Source organism: Eulemur rufifrons, chromosome 28 (assembly GCF_041146395.1).
Source record: "Eulemur rufifrons isolate Redbay chromosome 28, OSU_ERuf_1, whole genome shotgun sequence".
NCBI lineage: Eukaryota > Metazoa > Chordata > Mammalia > Primates > Lemuridae > Eulemur > Eulemur rufifrons.
The window spans coordinates 16,081,999-16,098,417 of record NC_091010.1 but is presented as its reverse complement, the minus strand read 5'-3'; the positions used below and the strand labels follow the sequence as shown (position 1 = coordinate 16,098,417).

The 16,419-nt window shown below is 45.1% G+C and overlaps 1 protein-coding gene across 1 annotated transcript in view; it reads right to left on the bottom strand.

Annotated features, from left to right (window-relative positions):
- The window catches only part of LRMDA (leucine rich melanocyte differentiation associated), a 993,823-nt gene that overhangs the window by 439,867 nt on the left and 537,537 nt on the right, over positions 1-16,419 (bottom strand). Inside the window, exon 4 of the mRNA XM_069460648.1 lies at positions 6,034-6,173. Within this exon, the coding sequence (XP_069316749.1) occupies positions 6,034-6,173 (140 nt within the window). The remainder of the gene's footprint in view (positions 1-6,033; positions 6,174-16,419) is intronic.

Here is a 16,419-nt window from a genome sequence, read left to right as displayed (position 1 = left end):
CTGCTTATGGTCTGCTCTGCCCCGATGCCTGCGGTACACAGAGCCCAGGCAGTGGCCTCGTGGACCAGATTTTCCTGCCCCTTGGTGGTTTGGAACTGGCTCAAAATATTATTGCCAAGTGTTAAGTCAATGGGCTTCTTGCCTGCCTGTCCCATCCTGGTCTTGGGAGATCTACTTCCCTTTGTTCTAGGTCGTGTCAGGGTGTCAAAAGCCGCAGCTTCAATCCTGAGTGGAATACAAGTTTGCCATAAAAATACAAGAGAGGATTCCCGAAGCCACAGAATGAAGGCTTTTACAATATCAATTCAACCCTTGTAAATTTAATCCAGGGTTATTTGTTGCACCAAAATCTCTTTACCGTGATGTATGACTTAGTTACTGGGGTTATCACAGCCGTATCCTAAAGTTGCATAGTACATAAAACATTTCAGTTAACAATGCGGGCAGGTTAACCCCCCAGATAACCTGCAATCACAAGGGCTAGTCCAGATGACATCCCTCTGTCAGCTTCCACGAGCTATTGATGGTTCAATCAGTTTGTTTTGAAGGTAAAGTACAACAAAAGGGCACTAAACTTATTCAGACTGTCAACAGGGGCTATCGGGAATGGGGCTTGCAGGTAAGTAATTCTGGGTGTTTTAAGGCTATTATCAAACAGCAATGGTTGAAGGAAGAGACAGCTACTAATAACACAGAAGGCAGCCATCATAAACCACTTTATGGCAGAAACCCCCGTCTATAAATCCTGCGACACCCGGAGACAGCTTCAGATTTATAAAACTGCTTGTTAAGCCAGGGCACTGCTTAATGAAAAGAGATCCGTCTAAGTTCTAAGTCGCACGTCCCTAGCTCCAGAGGGCAACTCCAATTTTCCTGACCTTCTCAAGGTGGCTAGGGGAAAGCCCCCAGGGCTGGGGGACAGCAGGGGGGCGGGTGGGGGGGTCGGCAGAGGTACTTCTGGCTGTGATACAGAAGGTGAGATTATCCAGTGGAAAGCAGGGGCCCCAGAAGGTGCTTAAAGACCCATTTTTCTCTGTCGGGAAATAGATTTCCTAAAAGTGAGAGACTGGCACACAGAGCTTTTCGGGTTCTCTCTCTTTACATACAGAATGTTCCATTTTCTTAAAGGACTCCTCTTAGGAGAGGGCTAAAACTGGTAGGAAGAGAAAACAACCTGCAAAAAGGCTTTTTTGTTTTTGCCCTAAAATGAATTTTATCTGTTCCAATCCCAATGCTCTGGCATCTTTCATCTAGACCTCAAAGAGAGAGGAGGATGTTATTTCCTCATGCTCACAACTGTTACCCCAGGGTACCCACACCGTCTGCTCCCCAGTAACACTGCACAGCCACACAAAAGTCCAGACAGGTCTCCGCTGTTTGCTAGAGGGGTTGCCGCCATGTTTCTTTCTCTGAGACTCTATTTAAGAAATACCACGAGTCCAGTTCTTGAGGGAACTGGGCAGGGGAGTCACTGGAGCTTTTCTGGCTTCCTGCCACTGATGGCATTATTTCTTGCTGCCTTCTTGCACGGCGGGGGTGGGAGATGTGGCACAGGCCACCGATGCCCTACACAGGGCTCTGGTGGGCAGCCATGGGTGATCCTCGAACTGTTCTCACTCCTTCACAAAGCTTAACAGAACGGAGTGAAGATGCCAACAAGACATCACGCTTCTTTGCTGCTGACTAGATTACATCGACTCCGTTTAGGAACACTGGTTACCTCATGCTGATCAAAAGCCCTGATCAACTGCCGACTGAGTCTGATTATTAATAAAAAGTCAGCAATGGTTTAAATGTAGCTGATTTGAGAGACCAAAGCTTTAAAAGTGAGGGGGAGAAAAATCAAAAGGAGGGGAGGTCTTCATGACAAAAAGCTTGGGGACTAATGGGGGGGAGGAAAGAGCCCAGGCGCCAGCCTGTCTCGCCGTGTGATCTTGGCTCAGTCTCTGTCACCTTTCTGAGCCCTGGTCTCTCTATATGTGCCATGAAACGGGTGGCCCAAATGATGTCTAAACTTCCTTCAAACTTTACCTTGCTTGACTTCTATGCACCTCAAAGTGGATTTGCAACAAATATATCCATATCATCCTTTCTTATAATTCCAATTTCATTATATAACCACCCTCCACACCTCCAGGTAAAAGACTGTGAGAAAAAGTCAATAAAGACCAAAGCGTAATGAACAAACACTGCGAGTGGAATAACTCCAGATGCTCGGAGAGATGACAATGATCTCACTCTAATGAGCGGAGGTGAGCTCACCTACAGCATTAATGAATGCCTGGCTACTGGCAGAGGCCAGCTGATTTTCCTCACAGTTCACCGGCAGCGATGTTTGAAGTCTTGAAGTCTGCGTGCAAACAATACACCCACAGGACAGACCCAGGCCCTCTACAGAGGGTAACCGGCAATTACTCTGTGGGCTTCTGTCACTTTGATCTCTGGGTCGTGACCTTTGCTTTCTTGTGATCTTCAAAGCCCAGATTGTAGATTAGCTGGAGAATGCTGGCTGGGTTATGTAAGCCACAAGTTTTACAGCTCCTATTCGGCTGGGAAATGGTGGCAGCCAGGGACAGCCAACAGAGGTGGAGGGTCCCTCCCTCCTTCCCTTTGGCTGAGTGCTACAGACACTGGGCAGGCCCCTGGGCTGCTCTGTGCAAGGGAACAAAGAAAGGGTGTCACGTCTTAAATAATTTAGAGTTGTAAGGAATACAGAGGGACCTACTGGGGGTGGGGGAGCGAGGCCAACCAGAGACTGGAGTGACAGGAGAGAATGAAGAACAAAGGATTTAGTGACAGAAGAGGAGCTAAGAGGCCATGCGACCAACTCCCTTATTTGAAAGGTGAAGTCTAGACTGATCTACTGTTGACCTTCAGTCCTTGTTCTTTCTGCAGTAAGAAGAAAGAAAAGGATTTCAAGGGAAGACAAGAAATAGACCATTCTGGGCACCCAAATTTCCCATCTTTGACTCGTTATTTTGGCCGGTGTTGAAATCTGCAAGGGGCCCCAAGTGGTTTCTTTGTACAATGGTGGTCTCTCAGGCCAAGCCTCGCCCGGCCACTCTTCCTGCCCAAATCCTAGAGGCTGCTGGTTATCATATTCACCTCCATTCAACATTCATCCCAAAATAGCAGCACAGTGTGTACACACAGCGGAGCACGGACAGGTTTAAGCTGCTGTAATAACACGGCAATGGACATTTCTCAGCCATGAACGATGATGAATGGCAAAGAGAGCCCCCAAGCACGGTTTCGCTCCAGCCCCAGCAGGGCCAGGACGCTACTCAACAACTTGGGAGTATGTTCTTGCTCACATACAAATTTAATGAGCCCGTTTTACTGTGAGGATGTGTGCCAAGAAAATCCAACTGGGTGCACAGGGGGTAAGTGAGGAAGCGAACGGGGTGGGTATGGGGGGAGGGGAGGAAAGGTCGGCAGAAACCCAAGCATCTGTGATGCCATTTCCAATAACTACATAAATCTAGTCACTTCCCATTTCTGGTCCAGTGGTTGGCCACAACGTGACCTAAAACAGGGCTGACCTCTTTGAAATCAACATCTCCCATGGAAATGAAACAACAGACACACTTGTTTTGATGTATGGCTGGGTGACATATTATAAATATTACATCACATAACCACAGAGGATGCCAATCAATAAGAAATTTTTTTAGACAGCACTAAATGAACCATGGATTCTTGCTTCTGAATACACTCCTTTAAGTCTCCTAGTATTGCTTAAATGATTAATAGAAGACATATTGTCAGAAAATGTACTTAAAGTGAAAAACAGTAAACTGTAGAAATATCATTCATTTTTTAAGCAATTTTCTAGTGAAAATGCCACATAAATTTACATAGAGGCTCTACTATTAGGCTCTGGGTAACAGCTAGAAGGAAGGCAGACCTCATGCTTTGTGGATGAAGGGCCAGGAAAATATTTTACCAAAAGAAAAAAAAAAAAGGCAGCTACATTGCTTTGTATATATACACACGCCAAGGGAACTCTAGATTCAAAAGTCGTCCTGTGAAACCCTAAAATTTCTCAGAGGCAAGTGAAGCACAAACTCCAGGAAGAACAAAGCAGGGCTGCTTATAGACCATGGAATGGAACTGCAACACACGCTCATTTGTCTCTTCCAAATACAAGTGTGGGTGCTTACCCAACCAGCAATAAAAAATATGGCTCACGCCTGTAATCCTAGCACCCTGGGAGGCAAAGGCAGGAGGATCACTTGAGACCAGGAGTTCAAGACCAGCCTGAGCAAGAGAGAGACCCTGTTTCTAATAAAAATAGAAAACATTAGCTGGGCATGGTGGTGCACACCTGTGGTCCCAGCTACTCGGGAGGCTGAGGCAGGAGGATTGCTTGAGCCCAGGAGTTTGAGGTTGCTGTGAGCTAGGCTGACCTCACAGCACTCGCCTGGGCAACAGAGTGAGACTCTGTTTCAAAAAAAAGAAAAAAAAATTAAATGAATAAAAAATTTAAACGTGCTAGAGAATTGGCCTACCACTCCACTCAACCATCAGATGCTATGCAGCGAATGTTTAACTGGATGGGAACATATTTAAGGCTCCCGTTGCTGTTCTTAGTTATTGTTTCTCTCAGTGTACAAGTGTCTTGCCATCATCATAGTGACCTATGAAATTTCTGTGGTAATTTTGACTAGATGTGATTTTGGCTTTGAATGGCCTCTGGAATCTGGCCCCTCAAGGCAACTTTGCGTTATGTGCACTAACACATAGCCCTCCCAGCCCCACCCCTCAACTCCTTCCAGGAGAACAGACCTGGAGTGGGGAAGGCAGGCTCGGAGGGGGCCCAGCCTAGCCCAGGAGATGGATCACTCTTGTAGAATCAGGCCTCCCCTAAAGAATCATGACCCGCAATCAGCACTTAGGTCTGAAAGAGAGTTCCCTGCTTGTTTACCGCATCTGTCGACGTCCAAATGAATCTGATTCCAAATGGGAAGTGGGCACCTAAGGGGCCCAAAGTTCCCTGCATCTCTCTATCAGTACTCAGCTCCTGAGAGGGAAAGGTAGTTTCAATCCACCTCCAGAAAACAGATACCAAGTCCCCTTTCCACATCTAGCACTATTTCAGGTGTTGATGAGGCTTCAAGAGACAGGAAGACTCAGCTCTTACCCACTAGAAACCATTCGCTGCATGTTGAAATAGATGAAGTGATGAGAGAAACACACAAGATGCAATATGTAAATGGTATGAGATGGTAAGGAAAGAACCCTCACTGCCTGAGAGCAGAGTATCTCAGAATGCTGAAGCCAAGTGAACATCAGAATCGCCTATTTGTATTTGCCACCAGAAGAATCAGAATGCCTTCGATAATTCAGAGGTATATCCTTAGCTAAGGACCACTGATCTAGACTGCCCCCTCCATTTTAAAGGTTATACTGGCAAAGCTGGACCCCACATCAGATCTTCTGACCTGACCCTTAAAACCATTGCTGGTGGACAGTGAGGCATAGCTTTATGGTGGAGAGGTATAGGCCTTGTGGAACGTTCTCTTGGGGATTGTATATGAGCTCTCTAAACTTTGGTGGGAAGTAGTTTCTCTCAAAAAAGTGATTCTGAAGCAGACCATGAAAAGATCTTACAACACAAGCAGGGATTAGCAAACTACAACCCATAGGTCAAATCTGGCCTGCCATCTGTTTTATTAATATAAATAAAGTTTTATTGGAACATAGCCATGCCCATTCATTTACAAATTATTTATGGCTATTTCTACACTACAACAACAGAGTTGGATAGTTGGGACAGAGTCCATATGACTTGCAAAGCCTAAAATATTTATCATATGGCCCTTTACACCCAACAACTTTTCCTCTTTCTTGGCTCCTGTGACCCCAACAATGGGATAAAATGGCTCTAGGTTACCCAAAGGTAAAAGTTTAACATTGTCATGGAAACCCACTGATGTTTATCAAACATCTACTATGCACCCCACAGTATAATATCATCCCTCAAAGATGCTATTTTTCCCTTCTCCCATCATGCTTAAGCCCCTAGCTCACCTGTATCTCTTGTAGTCTTCCTCATCCTTTTCCAAGCTGACCAGCTCGTTGGGACAGGCCACATTGCCCAGCAGGCTCAGATACTCCAGAGCTGGCGTCACTTCCATCAGGTGATCCAGCAGACACTCCAGATCAGTGATGTTACAAAGGTTAAGGATCTTGGTCCAGGAAGACAAAAGGCTCAACAAGGAGCATAGGCCACAACTGAGAGACACAGCCTTGCGGCCAGCGAGCCCAGTCTGCTCCTGTGAGACAACAGGCTAAGGGTTGAAATCAACTCAGCTGTGGGTACAGGGTATTGCTGGTTTTTCACTCCCACTGCTGAGAACACAGCCCAACTTTTCTCTGGACAGGTAAGGCTAAGTCCAGATCACTTGAGGGAGAATGAATAAACTTGATTATTTTATCATAACTTTCTTTCCTTAGTACCTCTGTTTTTTTTTAATGATAAAAAGGATACATTCCACATAGTAAAATATTTTATGATATGCAAATCCATAAAACAATTTTTCTCTAGTAATGAAAACAAGAAATTATTTCTGAAGGTCTTTTAAAAATATTTTCTCCTTTCTGTCTCGGTGGGGGGAATTTATCGTTGAAACATATGGGAATGACATGGATGTGAACAGACCGGCCCCTCTCCTGATCTGAGCACCTGTGGTGGAGCCAAGCCTTGCGCAGTGGCGTCACCGGTGGCAATACAGCATCGGGTTGTGGGGAAAGGAGATCAAAGCTAGCAGGAAAAGACAACAAGAGTAAGTTAGGATAGGCTTAGTCAAACCTGGCAGGTCAAAATGCATTTCCTGAGATTGTGTTATGAATCTAGTATTCTATGAAGAAGTGAATGAATGAGAAAGACTGAGGAGGGTCATGGCAGTGAGATTATCCTCCGAGCTACCCCCAGTAGGGTCCACTGTCCAATCAAGGCCAAATCAAATAAGGTAAGAGCCATAGATTCACGGAATCACAGGTATTGGAAAGGGTTTAATGATAACCTACTACCTACATCAACTCCTGGCTTAAGCCACATACAGAAGAGCTGAGCCCCAGGCAGGGAAGGGGGTGATTAGACAGGCCATGTATGGAGGCCAGGATTTCCAGATGGGAGGAGTTAGCCACATCAGCAGACAGAACGGGGTCCTCACCAGGGCAAGGCCACCGAGCATACAGGGGCCAGACACAGGGCAAATGCAACATGCAAGCAGCAGAGACTCCGGGAGTGAAGTCTACTTGGACCTAGGAGAAGAAGGTAACATCGAAGAATAGGGCTGTTTTCTCTCTGTCAGGATGTTATCTAACCTTGGTAGTGACACAGATTTTCTCATACTTTGTTTCAACTTGTCCGAGAAGAATGAATTCCAAATCCAACCAATGTCTGAATCCAGTCCCTAAGGAGTCATCACAAAGTAGCACATTATGACAACCATAATAGTTTTTCTTTCCCCTGAGATTGAATCTTCCTCTAACTTCCACCCATTGACCCAGTTTAACTGCTTGGGGTCACGAAGAATAAGCCACTCTTCTCTTCCACATGAGGAGCCTTCAGATATCTGAAGCTCACGTCTTCCTTACATCTTTTATCCTCTGATCTAAGGTCCTTCAAGCCTTCCTTGTACACATGCTCTGCCACTGTCACACTAAGGCCAAGCGCTGTCCTCTGGGTGGGAGCAAGAGGGAGAACATGAGAAGCACAAACAAAAGACGGAAAAACTAGCCAGAGCGTGGTGAGAGTACACTCATCAATGTTTCCTAAACAGAAATAGAAAAATGGACATGGAAGTGTTTAATCTTTCAAAATCTTCCACAAATAACATCTAGGGAGGACCACAAAGGAGCCCAGAATGAGGATGATGGGAATTGAGTTCATGCAGAAGCCCAGAGAGAAGGTCCCACCAGGGAGACAAGGTGGGATGTTCAGGGGTGGGTGGCCGGGAACCGAACCATAAACCTATTTCATCACGAGAGACCAAACACGCTTACTACTTTCTAAATCAAAGTTTGATTATCATAGTTTTAAGATAATAATTTAAATGTAATCAATTAAAATGACAGTGAGTAATTCTAAGGAAAACTCAGCTTTTCCAGCATGTATGTTTGTACATTTCATAGTCATTGCTATATCAAAAAGTGAGAAAGGTAACAAAGTCCTACTGGGACTTTCTCTACCACTATTGCCCTTAGATATGGGCAGAGGCAGCTCAAAGGGTCCTGTGCTTTGGAGTGACATCCTGAAAATTTTCTAAGTCCCCACCCATCTAGTACCCGGGACTGGCGAGGGGCCCACAGTGTCATTCAGGTGGAGTAGCCCACGCCTGGACTTGGACCTGCATGGACCTCAGTCCCGGCCCTGGTTTCTGCCCTTCAATGTTCGCTTCAACCCTCTGCCCCACACAGGGGACCCGTCCGATGCTCCCAAGAGCACCAGGACTCATGCCCATGTCCTAAAGCCTCAAGGGCAGGCCCTCATTCTGCGAGGGCAGTCAGATAAGCTGTTCACTCTCGCTGGCCAGCACATTATTTCTTTTGTGGGATTGCAAGACAGGGGGCTGCCAAAATAGTGCTGACATCCTGATCTGGAGTGATTCAAATTATTTATGTCGATGAGGGCCCTAGATGACCTACTTGGGAAGCCCTTTCTACGATGGATGGAAAAGTCAGACCAATATCTATTTTCCTCTTAGGGAAAATTCCTTAAACCTTGGCTTATTTTCATCTCCTGCAGGAAGGTGGGAACATGCAAGAATAGAATTCAAAACTGGCAAGATTTTTAAGTTGAGGAAATGTTGGGCAACTGAGTTGGACTGAAACTCCAGCCATTCCTCAACATTTAGTGACAAGGGAAGGAAGCCTAGGATGCCACCAGCCGGGCAGCAGGCCTAGTTTAATTTGAGTAAATCTTCTTATGTAGATTTACTACGGTTCTAATAAAGCTTGTGTCAGGGGCTTCCTGCCCACACAAGCCTCTTCCAAAGCCCTGGGAAAGGTCCTAGTAATATAGTCACATGGTCATGTATTTTTGTAAAATTTGCAAAAGTAGATTATTTAAACCATGATTGGTTAAGATCACTGTCTCTCTCCAGTAGGACTTCTTCCATCATATTTCCCCTTGAGCTGAGTGACAGTGGGAGTTGCTACGGGAATCTTGGGGACCCCCTTAAGGAGAACATGTGTAGCAGTGGCATTTAATTTTTCTTCAGTGGAGTGTACTTGTATGATTTGAAGTCATTTCTGTGTCTGGTTAAATTATTTGCCACTACCAGTAGGAATGACTTTGAGTAATACTCCTACCACCCACCATGTTGACACAAACACGCAGAGACCAACATAAAAGTGATGATAAAATGGTTAACAAACTCATCAACTCAAGGAAGGTTTAAGATTCTGTTGAGTGTGCGTACACATATGCACATATACACACAACTAACTTGACATGTCCTGAAATCTTATATACCTCATATATAAAAGAAATGTGTAAGAATTTCTCCAAAATTTAATGACCCTAAAAGTTTTACCAATAATGTAGTGGTGAAATCACCAATAATGAGTGGTGAAATCATCAATGAATGGTGAAACTGAAAGAAACATTTCTAAACCATAAAAAATAAAAATTACTTTCTGATGAAGCATGCTAAAAGAAGGAATTATCTTTCTGTTCTCTCTATAGAAAATGCTACAAAATTTCATCATATGATGAAGCTATAAGGGAAGATGCAGAAAAAAAAAGCAAGGAAAAAGTTCTTATATGGGTATAACTCGTATAAAAAGATTGTTTTCATAGTAGATTACTTTTCTAAGTATTTTGATACTTCTGGAATTTACCAACTTAAAATTTTTAAAATTGCTTTGATATATTTTATTCCAAATAAACATTCCTTTTCATACCTTATTTTGCATTCGTAATTATGTTGTCTTTAAGAGGGTTCCCTCAAATGATATAAGTTTCACACTCCCCAAAACCTGGATCTGCCCCTAAGGGGAGGCCATGGAGAAGTGGATCATGGGAGTTTCTTGGGCAAAGGTTCTTGGAGGTTCCAAGATGTTTCAGCCATCCCATGCCAATGAAATCTAAGGGATTTCCAAAAGCCTGACTCATGGAGGGTATTTTGTATGGCCGAAGCTTCATCTTCCTAAGCCTTGGAGCTACCTACTAAATGATAAATTGGGCTGAGTCAGGGGGTCTCCCCTAAATCTACGCCCGACAGGAAGCACTAGCACCTCCTACCTGAATGCTCTGAGCCAGGCCTTCCTCTTTATGTTGATACCACCACCAGAGGATCAAACACGAGGCGGAGTTTCAATTGGTTTCTTGGTCTCGTGGGTCAGCAAGGACAAACACAGCCCTGTCTTGCCTGATGTTGAGGTCTGAGATAGAACTTGTCACATTCCCTTTTTGTCAAGTTGCAAGGAAAATTAACCAGAGGCAATCAGTGGAAGAAACTTGGTGTCCCCTGCTAATCAAGACCACCGCAGTAGAGGCTATTTCAGGGATTCTCCTAAGGGTCCCTTTTCTTTTTTTTTTTTTTTCCTTTTTAAAAATCTAAGCTACCTGGCATAGTTTCAACTCTCTCCAGCTGGATTCTCAGCACACACCTGGTTTCCCTCATCAAGTCTTCTCCGGAGTACTTAGCGTTTAGATTTTTTTCAGTGTTGTCTACAGAAAGTTGCCATCGAGGAGCCCAGCTGTCATGGCTAGGCTTGCCAAGGGAGATTTTCTGCAGAGGGCCCAAGATCAAAGCAGCATCTTGCCTTGAAAGTTTGGAGCGTGGGGGAGGAGGGGAGCCTCCCGCTGTGCACGTCCAGTCGCACAGGTCTGAAGCCATCTCCCAGGTGAGAGTGGCACATCCCTCCCTCGGGACTCCCTCCAGGTCAAAGGGCAGTCTCTGTAACCACTGGGAAGATTTTAGCCGCAGCTAATCCTAGCACAGGATTTTTGAAAGTGAAATACACGGAATAACGACATATTATCTCATTTTTGTTCACACATACACGTGTCAGAAGGGTATCGCATCCAAAAAACAATGAAGGAAACTGGTGTTAAAAGTCACACAGCCAGTAAATGGCAGAGTCTAGATTCAAAACCTGGATCCTAAAGAAACTGCATTTCTAGGGGGAAAAGTGGTTCATAATTTCCTAACACAAAGGGGAATTTAAAACACTGAGAAATGAGGAGTCTTACGTGTTTCTGTGGGAGATTACAAGGTGCTGGCATCCCGCTGTGCTCTGTGCCTCAGATATGGCCTTCTGAGGGGCCCTTATTCTTTTAAAGCATCGAGGCTGTGGCTAACAGCAACATGTGCTAAGAAATTGTAGTCTTTGGGTGTTAACCAAGTGATTTCCTATATATTATGCCATTTAAATGTCTCAACAGTACCCTGAAGTGTGCATTACCCATTTTATGAAGAAACTGAGGCCCCGACAAGGTACAGAGACTTCCCCAAGATGACACAGTAAACTGCCGTGGGAACCAGTCCTGCCCTCTGATTGGCGCAGTGGTCTCCGTGTAACAGGCTGCACTATTGTCCCTTCCTGTTGGCACTATAATGCAAACTCATAGTCTGTCTAGGACACGTGCTGAGCGAACAGGGAGACAGAAAAGGAAGTGTGATTTCAAATGAAATCCGCTTACTTCCCTCCCTAACCCCCAAAGGGAGGGTGCAGGAGAATCACTTGATTGTGCAAAGGTTAGAGTATCTACATTTTCCTCAATTTTCAGTCAATCCCTTACTTGGGGTTGAGTATTCAAACATACTATGGCTGACACCAGTACCACGCACCCCAGCCCTACTGGTGGAGAGCCGGGGATGGTGTGTGCACACGCTCCTGGACCCATGAGAGAGGGACTGAGAACACAGCGGCTGAGGAGGGGTTTCAGTCCATAGCCAATGGCTACCTGACCAGTGTGAACGAACCAAAGGAAGAAGGGTAAGATAGCCCCAAACCAAGAGATCAAGAGGTAACCTGGGATAATCAGGCTTTCAGATATACGAGAGCAGGACACCAAACTGAGGGCTGAACACAGTGGAACAAAGCCCTTGTAGAAAAGCTGGGAGGTCCAGCAGGAGGTATGCAGATGGGCAGGGAGGCATTGATTGGTGAACACAGAAAGAATTTGCCAGATGCTGGGCCTGGGCTCTGGAATCCCTTTCATGAGCAGAGTCTCTGCAGCCCCAGCTGGGAGCAGGGCCTTGTGGCAGCAGGCACAGGCAGCTGACTCCTCCTGCATCTTAGTCCCTCCCTTGTGCAGTGGCCGCCTCTCCTCTGGGTTTCAGGGGCAGGGACACAGCATACCTAGGTTCTAGACCGAGCCCCAACACTGACTATGTGACTTCAAAAAAGTTCAGACTCTCCCAGTTTTTCCACACAATTGAGAAGAATTACTCACCCACAGTATCCAGAATGATGTCAGGGTAATGTCAGATTATGCGAGTCAGAGAAGCACTCTAAGCCTATACTCTGTCCTTGGTCATAATGTGGCCCAAGTCAGATCAGATGAGTTTACACAATCCTCTAGGATAATAACAACAATAATACTAACCCATACATAGCACTTGCTACATTACTAGAACGTGATATTTGTGAGACACTTAGAATAACCCTCCAAACAACCTAAAGGGTGGGTTCTATCATTGTCCCCATTTTGCAAAGGAAACCAAAGCACAGAGGTGTTAAACAACTTGCCGAAGGTCGGTCATGCAGTAAAGTAGCAGACGTGGGGTACGAGCTCAGGAAGTCTGGCTTCAGAGCCTGTTGTTCTTAACTACTACGTGATTCTTCCTCTTGCCAAAGGATAAAAGAAGCCAATGATCCAAGTTCCCAGAGTCTAGTAGCATAGAGCATTGTTATAGACACATTTAACTGTGAGTCAAGCCAAAGTGGAAAAATCTAGCTTTACATGGCAGACAAATTAGGCAGGGTGAATAACTATTCTACGTATGCCAAAAAACCAAAAAATTAAACTTCACAAAAGCATTTGAGATAAAACCCCATTTGATAACAAGCTTCCTAATATGTTTAAAGATTCAATTTATAATAAAGTGCTAATACCTTTTTAGAAGGTCAATAGTAACTTGTTTCCAGGGCTTCCTTTATCACAAATATGAAATAAAATCTTAAGGAGACATGATGCCAATACCTGTGGGGTAGTTTTTTATAGGAATGAACCATGCCTCTTTATACCCACACCTTGTGCAGTCCCCTCCCATGTGTTCTACAGTTGGTATGTGACTTGCTTTGGTCATGGGACATCAACACACATGATACAAGGAGGACTTGAAAAGTACTTGTACTACTGGGCTCGTGCTCTTAGAACACTCCTCCCTTGTGAAATGGCTTATGCTAGCCCGTTAGAGACATGCTGTTTAGCCAACACCCAACACCAACCTCTAGACATATGAATAAGGCCATCTCAGACCACCCAGTCCTGGTCAAACCTCCAAAAACTATGGCTACGTGAGTGACCCAAAGTGAGGGCAGCAGCAGAACCACCTATCTGAGCCCTAGCCAAACAGCTGGCCCATCAAATTGTAAATAAAATGTCTGTCGTTTTAAGCCACTAGGTTTGAGAGTGGATTATTATGCAGCAAACACTACCTGATAAAGCCCACGTCCAAGGCATTTCATGGGGCAGCAATGTGGACCCTAGAAACCGCTGGAGAGCCTGGGACATTTTCACAATTAGGTGGGCTGAAACGGTGGAGTCAGAAGTGTTAGGTTGGGAGCATAGTGTGTCGTATTAGTGCCTGTTTTTACCTACCTTTCATTCTGTGACTTCTGGGTCAAGGAGATGGGGAAGCTGATCTTCACATCACACCAGTAGATCAGAGGAGAAAAAAGGAAAGACGTGATGCAGTATTTCCAGAGAGAGCCAACTAGTGGCTTTTGTTTCTGCTGATAATAAAAATTATGCCACAACAGCACAGTGGTATAATTGGTCAGGTTTACAATTAGAGTCTGCATGGACTATTACATGCTACACAGTGCTTTCTGCGTCAGCCCCACCCCCAGTCCAGTATCATTATTCCCCTCACATTACTGCTACGGATTAGAGAAGTCAAGGCACGGACAGGGAAAGGACTCAACAAAGACAAAGACGATCTCTGAGCACTCTGGAGCCAAGAGGCCCACTGATCTCTGCTGACAGCATTACTGAGAATAATATTATCATCCAGTCCAAATCATTTCTTTAAAAATGAGAAGCAGAAGCTCACAGAGGATGACTTGTCCAAGGCCACACAGCTAAATATGATTAAGCTGACCCATGAACCCACATCCATGACTCTAGTATTCTATGGTGACATGGGTCACAGGACATGAGCAACCATATCATCCAAATTCTAGCTCAATGATCCTTCTGTCCTTGACTGATTTGAGACTATTGATCACCTAAGACAGCCACAGAAGCCGTAAGACACACTGACTACAATAATTTTTCAAATGAGACTGGGTAACTCAGCTGACCAAAGGATAGAAAAGGAGAAAAACCACCCAAATTCTGTGAATTTATTTGTAGGCTTTTGCCTTCTACTTCTCTGAAAGTGCGACCTAATAATGGCCGCAAGGAGCATATTTACAACGGACTGAATGTTTGTGTCCCCCCCAAATCCATATGTTGGAATCCTAATCCTCAGTGTAATGGTATGTGGAGATATGGCCTTTGGGAGGCACTTGGGCCGTGGGGGTAGATCCCTCGTGATGACGGGGTGACTGTCCTCACTAGAGACGTGCGAGAGCTTGCGTGTGTGCTCTCTCTCTCTGCCATGTGAGGATACAGCAGAAAGTATCATCACCAAGAACCCAACCATGCTGGCACCCTGATCCCAGACCTCAAGCCTCCAGACTGTGAGAAATAAATGTTTGCTGTTTAAACCCCCTCATCTATGGTACCCTGTTACAGCAGCAAGAGCTCAGACAATATTTCATAGAATATGGAAAACATTACTTTATGGCTTGAAGTATAAACAATGGCTAACGAATGCGTTTACAAACCATTCTTTAACACTGACATATGCATGTGCTAAACTTAACATGTCTTTCTGCTTTTATTTTATATTCTATAGGAAAACATCCTCATCCTTTTTCTGTTTCTAACTTATTGTGTAGATGTGAACAAGTGATTCAACCACTCTAGGTCTCAAATGTTCCATCAATAAAATAAGGCCATTGGACATCGAGTTCGAAGCAACACAGTGGAATGGAAAGAACTTTGGATATAACCACAGTTGAGATCGAATCATCTGGGACCCAGTATCTTGTTAGCTGCCTGGCTGTGATAGCTCCCACCTCTTTCCACATCTAGATAACTAGAAAAGCCACACCCTTCTCACAGGACTTGGTAAGAATCACAAATAATACACGTAACATACCCAACACAGTGCCTGATCCCTATGAGTGCTCAATAAAGAACAGCTAATGATAATGATTTATTCATTCATCCCACAAATATTTACTGAACGGTATACTCTGTGCCAGGCATTATTCTATGTGTGAAGAACGGAGGAGTTAACAAAACAGAGGATGCTCCCTGCCCCCCTCCAAGCTGGCATTCTAGCGCACGCTAACCCACGATGCCAGCAATGGAGGAGCTTCGGGTCTTAGGTCTCAGGAAGGCTTCCCAGATTCTGTTCTCACTGTAGAATCCAGAGCAGTTAGTCCCTGTAAGTCTCATCGCAGAGGCAAGATAGGTCCTCACCTATGCGGGGGAAGCCATATACTATAACGTCCATTCCCACCGTAGAATCCAGAGCAGTTAGTCCCTGTAAGTCTCATCGCAGAAGTGGGACAGGCCCTCACCTAGGCAGGGGAGGCCACATACTATCAACGCCTCTTCCAGGCCTCTGCCATCCCCAGCCCAGCTCGCATCCACCAGCGAGGGCAGAGCCAGGCCCAGGCTTCACAGCTCTCTTCCTCCTTAGCTCCTTCCCTCTCCTTTCCCTGCCAGAACTGTTCCCCAAGCCTGCCCCAGAGCTTTCCAGAACCCTCGGAGAAGGCGAAGTCTGCTTAGAGCAGCACTACCCTCTACTTCCCACCAGAGGTCGCCCTCCCACACGAGCCCAGGCGAACAGAGCCAGCCTGGCCGCCTTGGCAGCAGTGACATTATTTTCTTTCTCTATTTTTATCTATTAAAAAGATTTCTTCACAGCCATAACTTAGATCTCTACACTAAAATGGAGCAACAGGAAGATATAATGGTGCATTTCATTTATGAATGACCTATAATAAATTACTCTGAAGTGTCCCGAGTGCCAGAAGACAGAACGCTTTGTCTGCCCACGGACTGTATTTCACATACTTTAATTTAGCTGACACATAAAACTCATTTGACATTTTGCAGGTATTTGTGTGCGGGGGTGGGTGGGAGGGGACAACTGTGGGGCCGGGCGAGGAGTG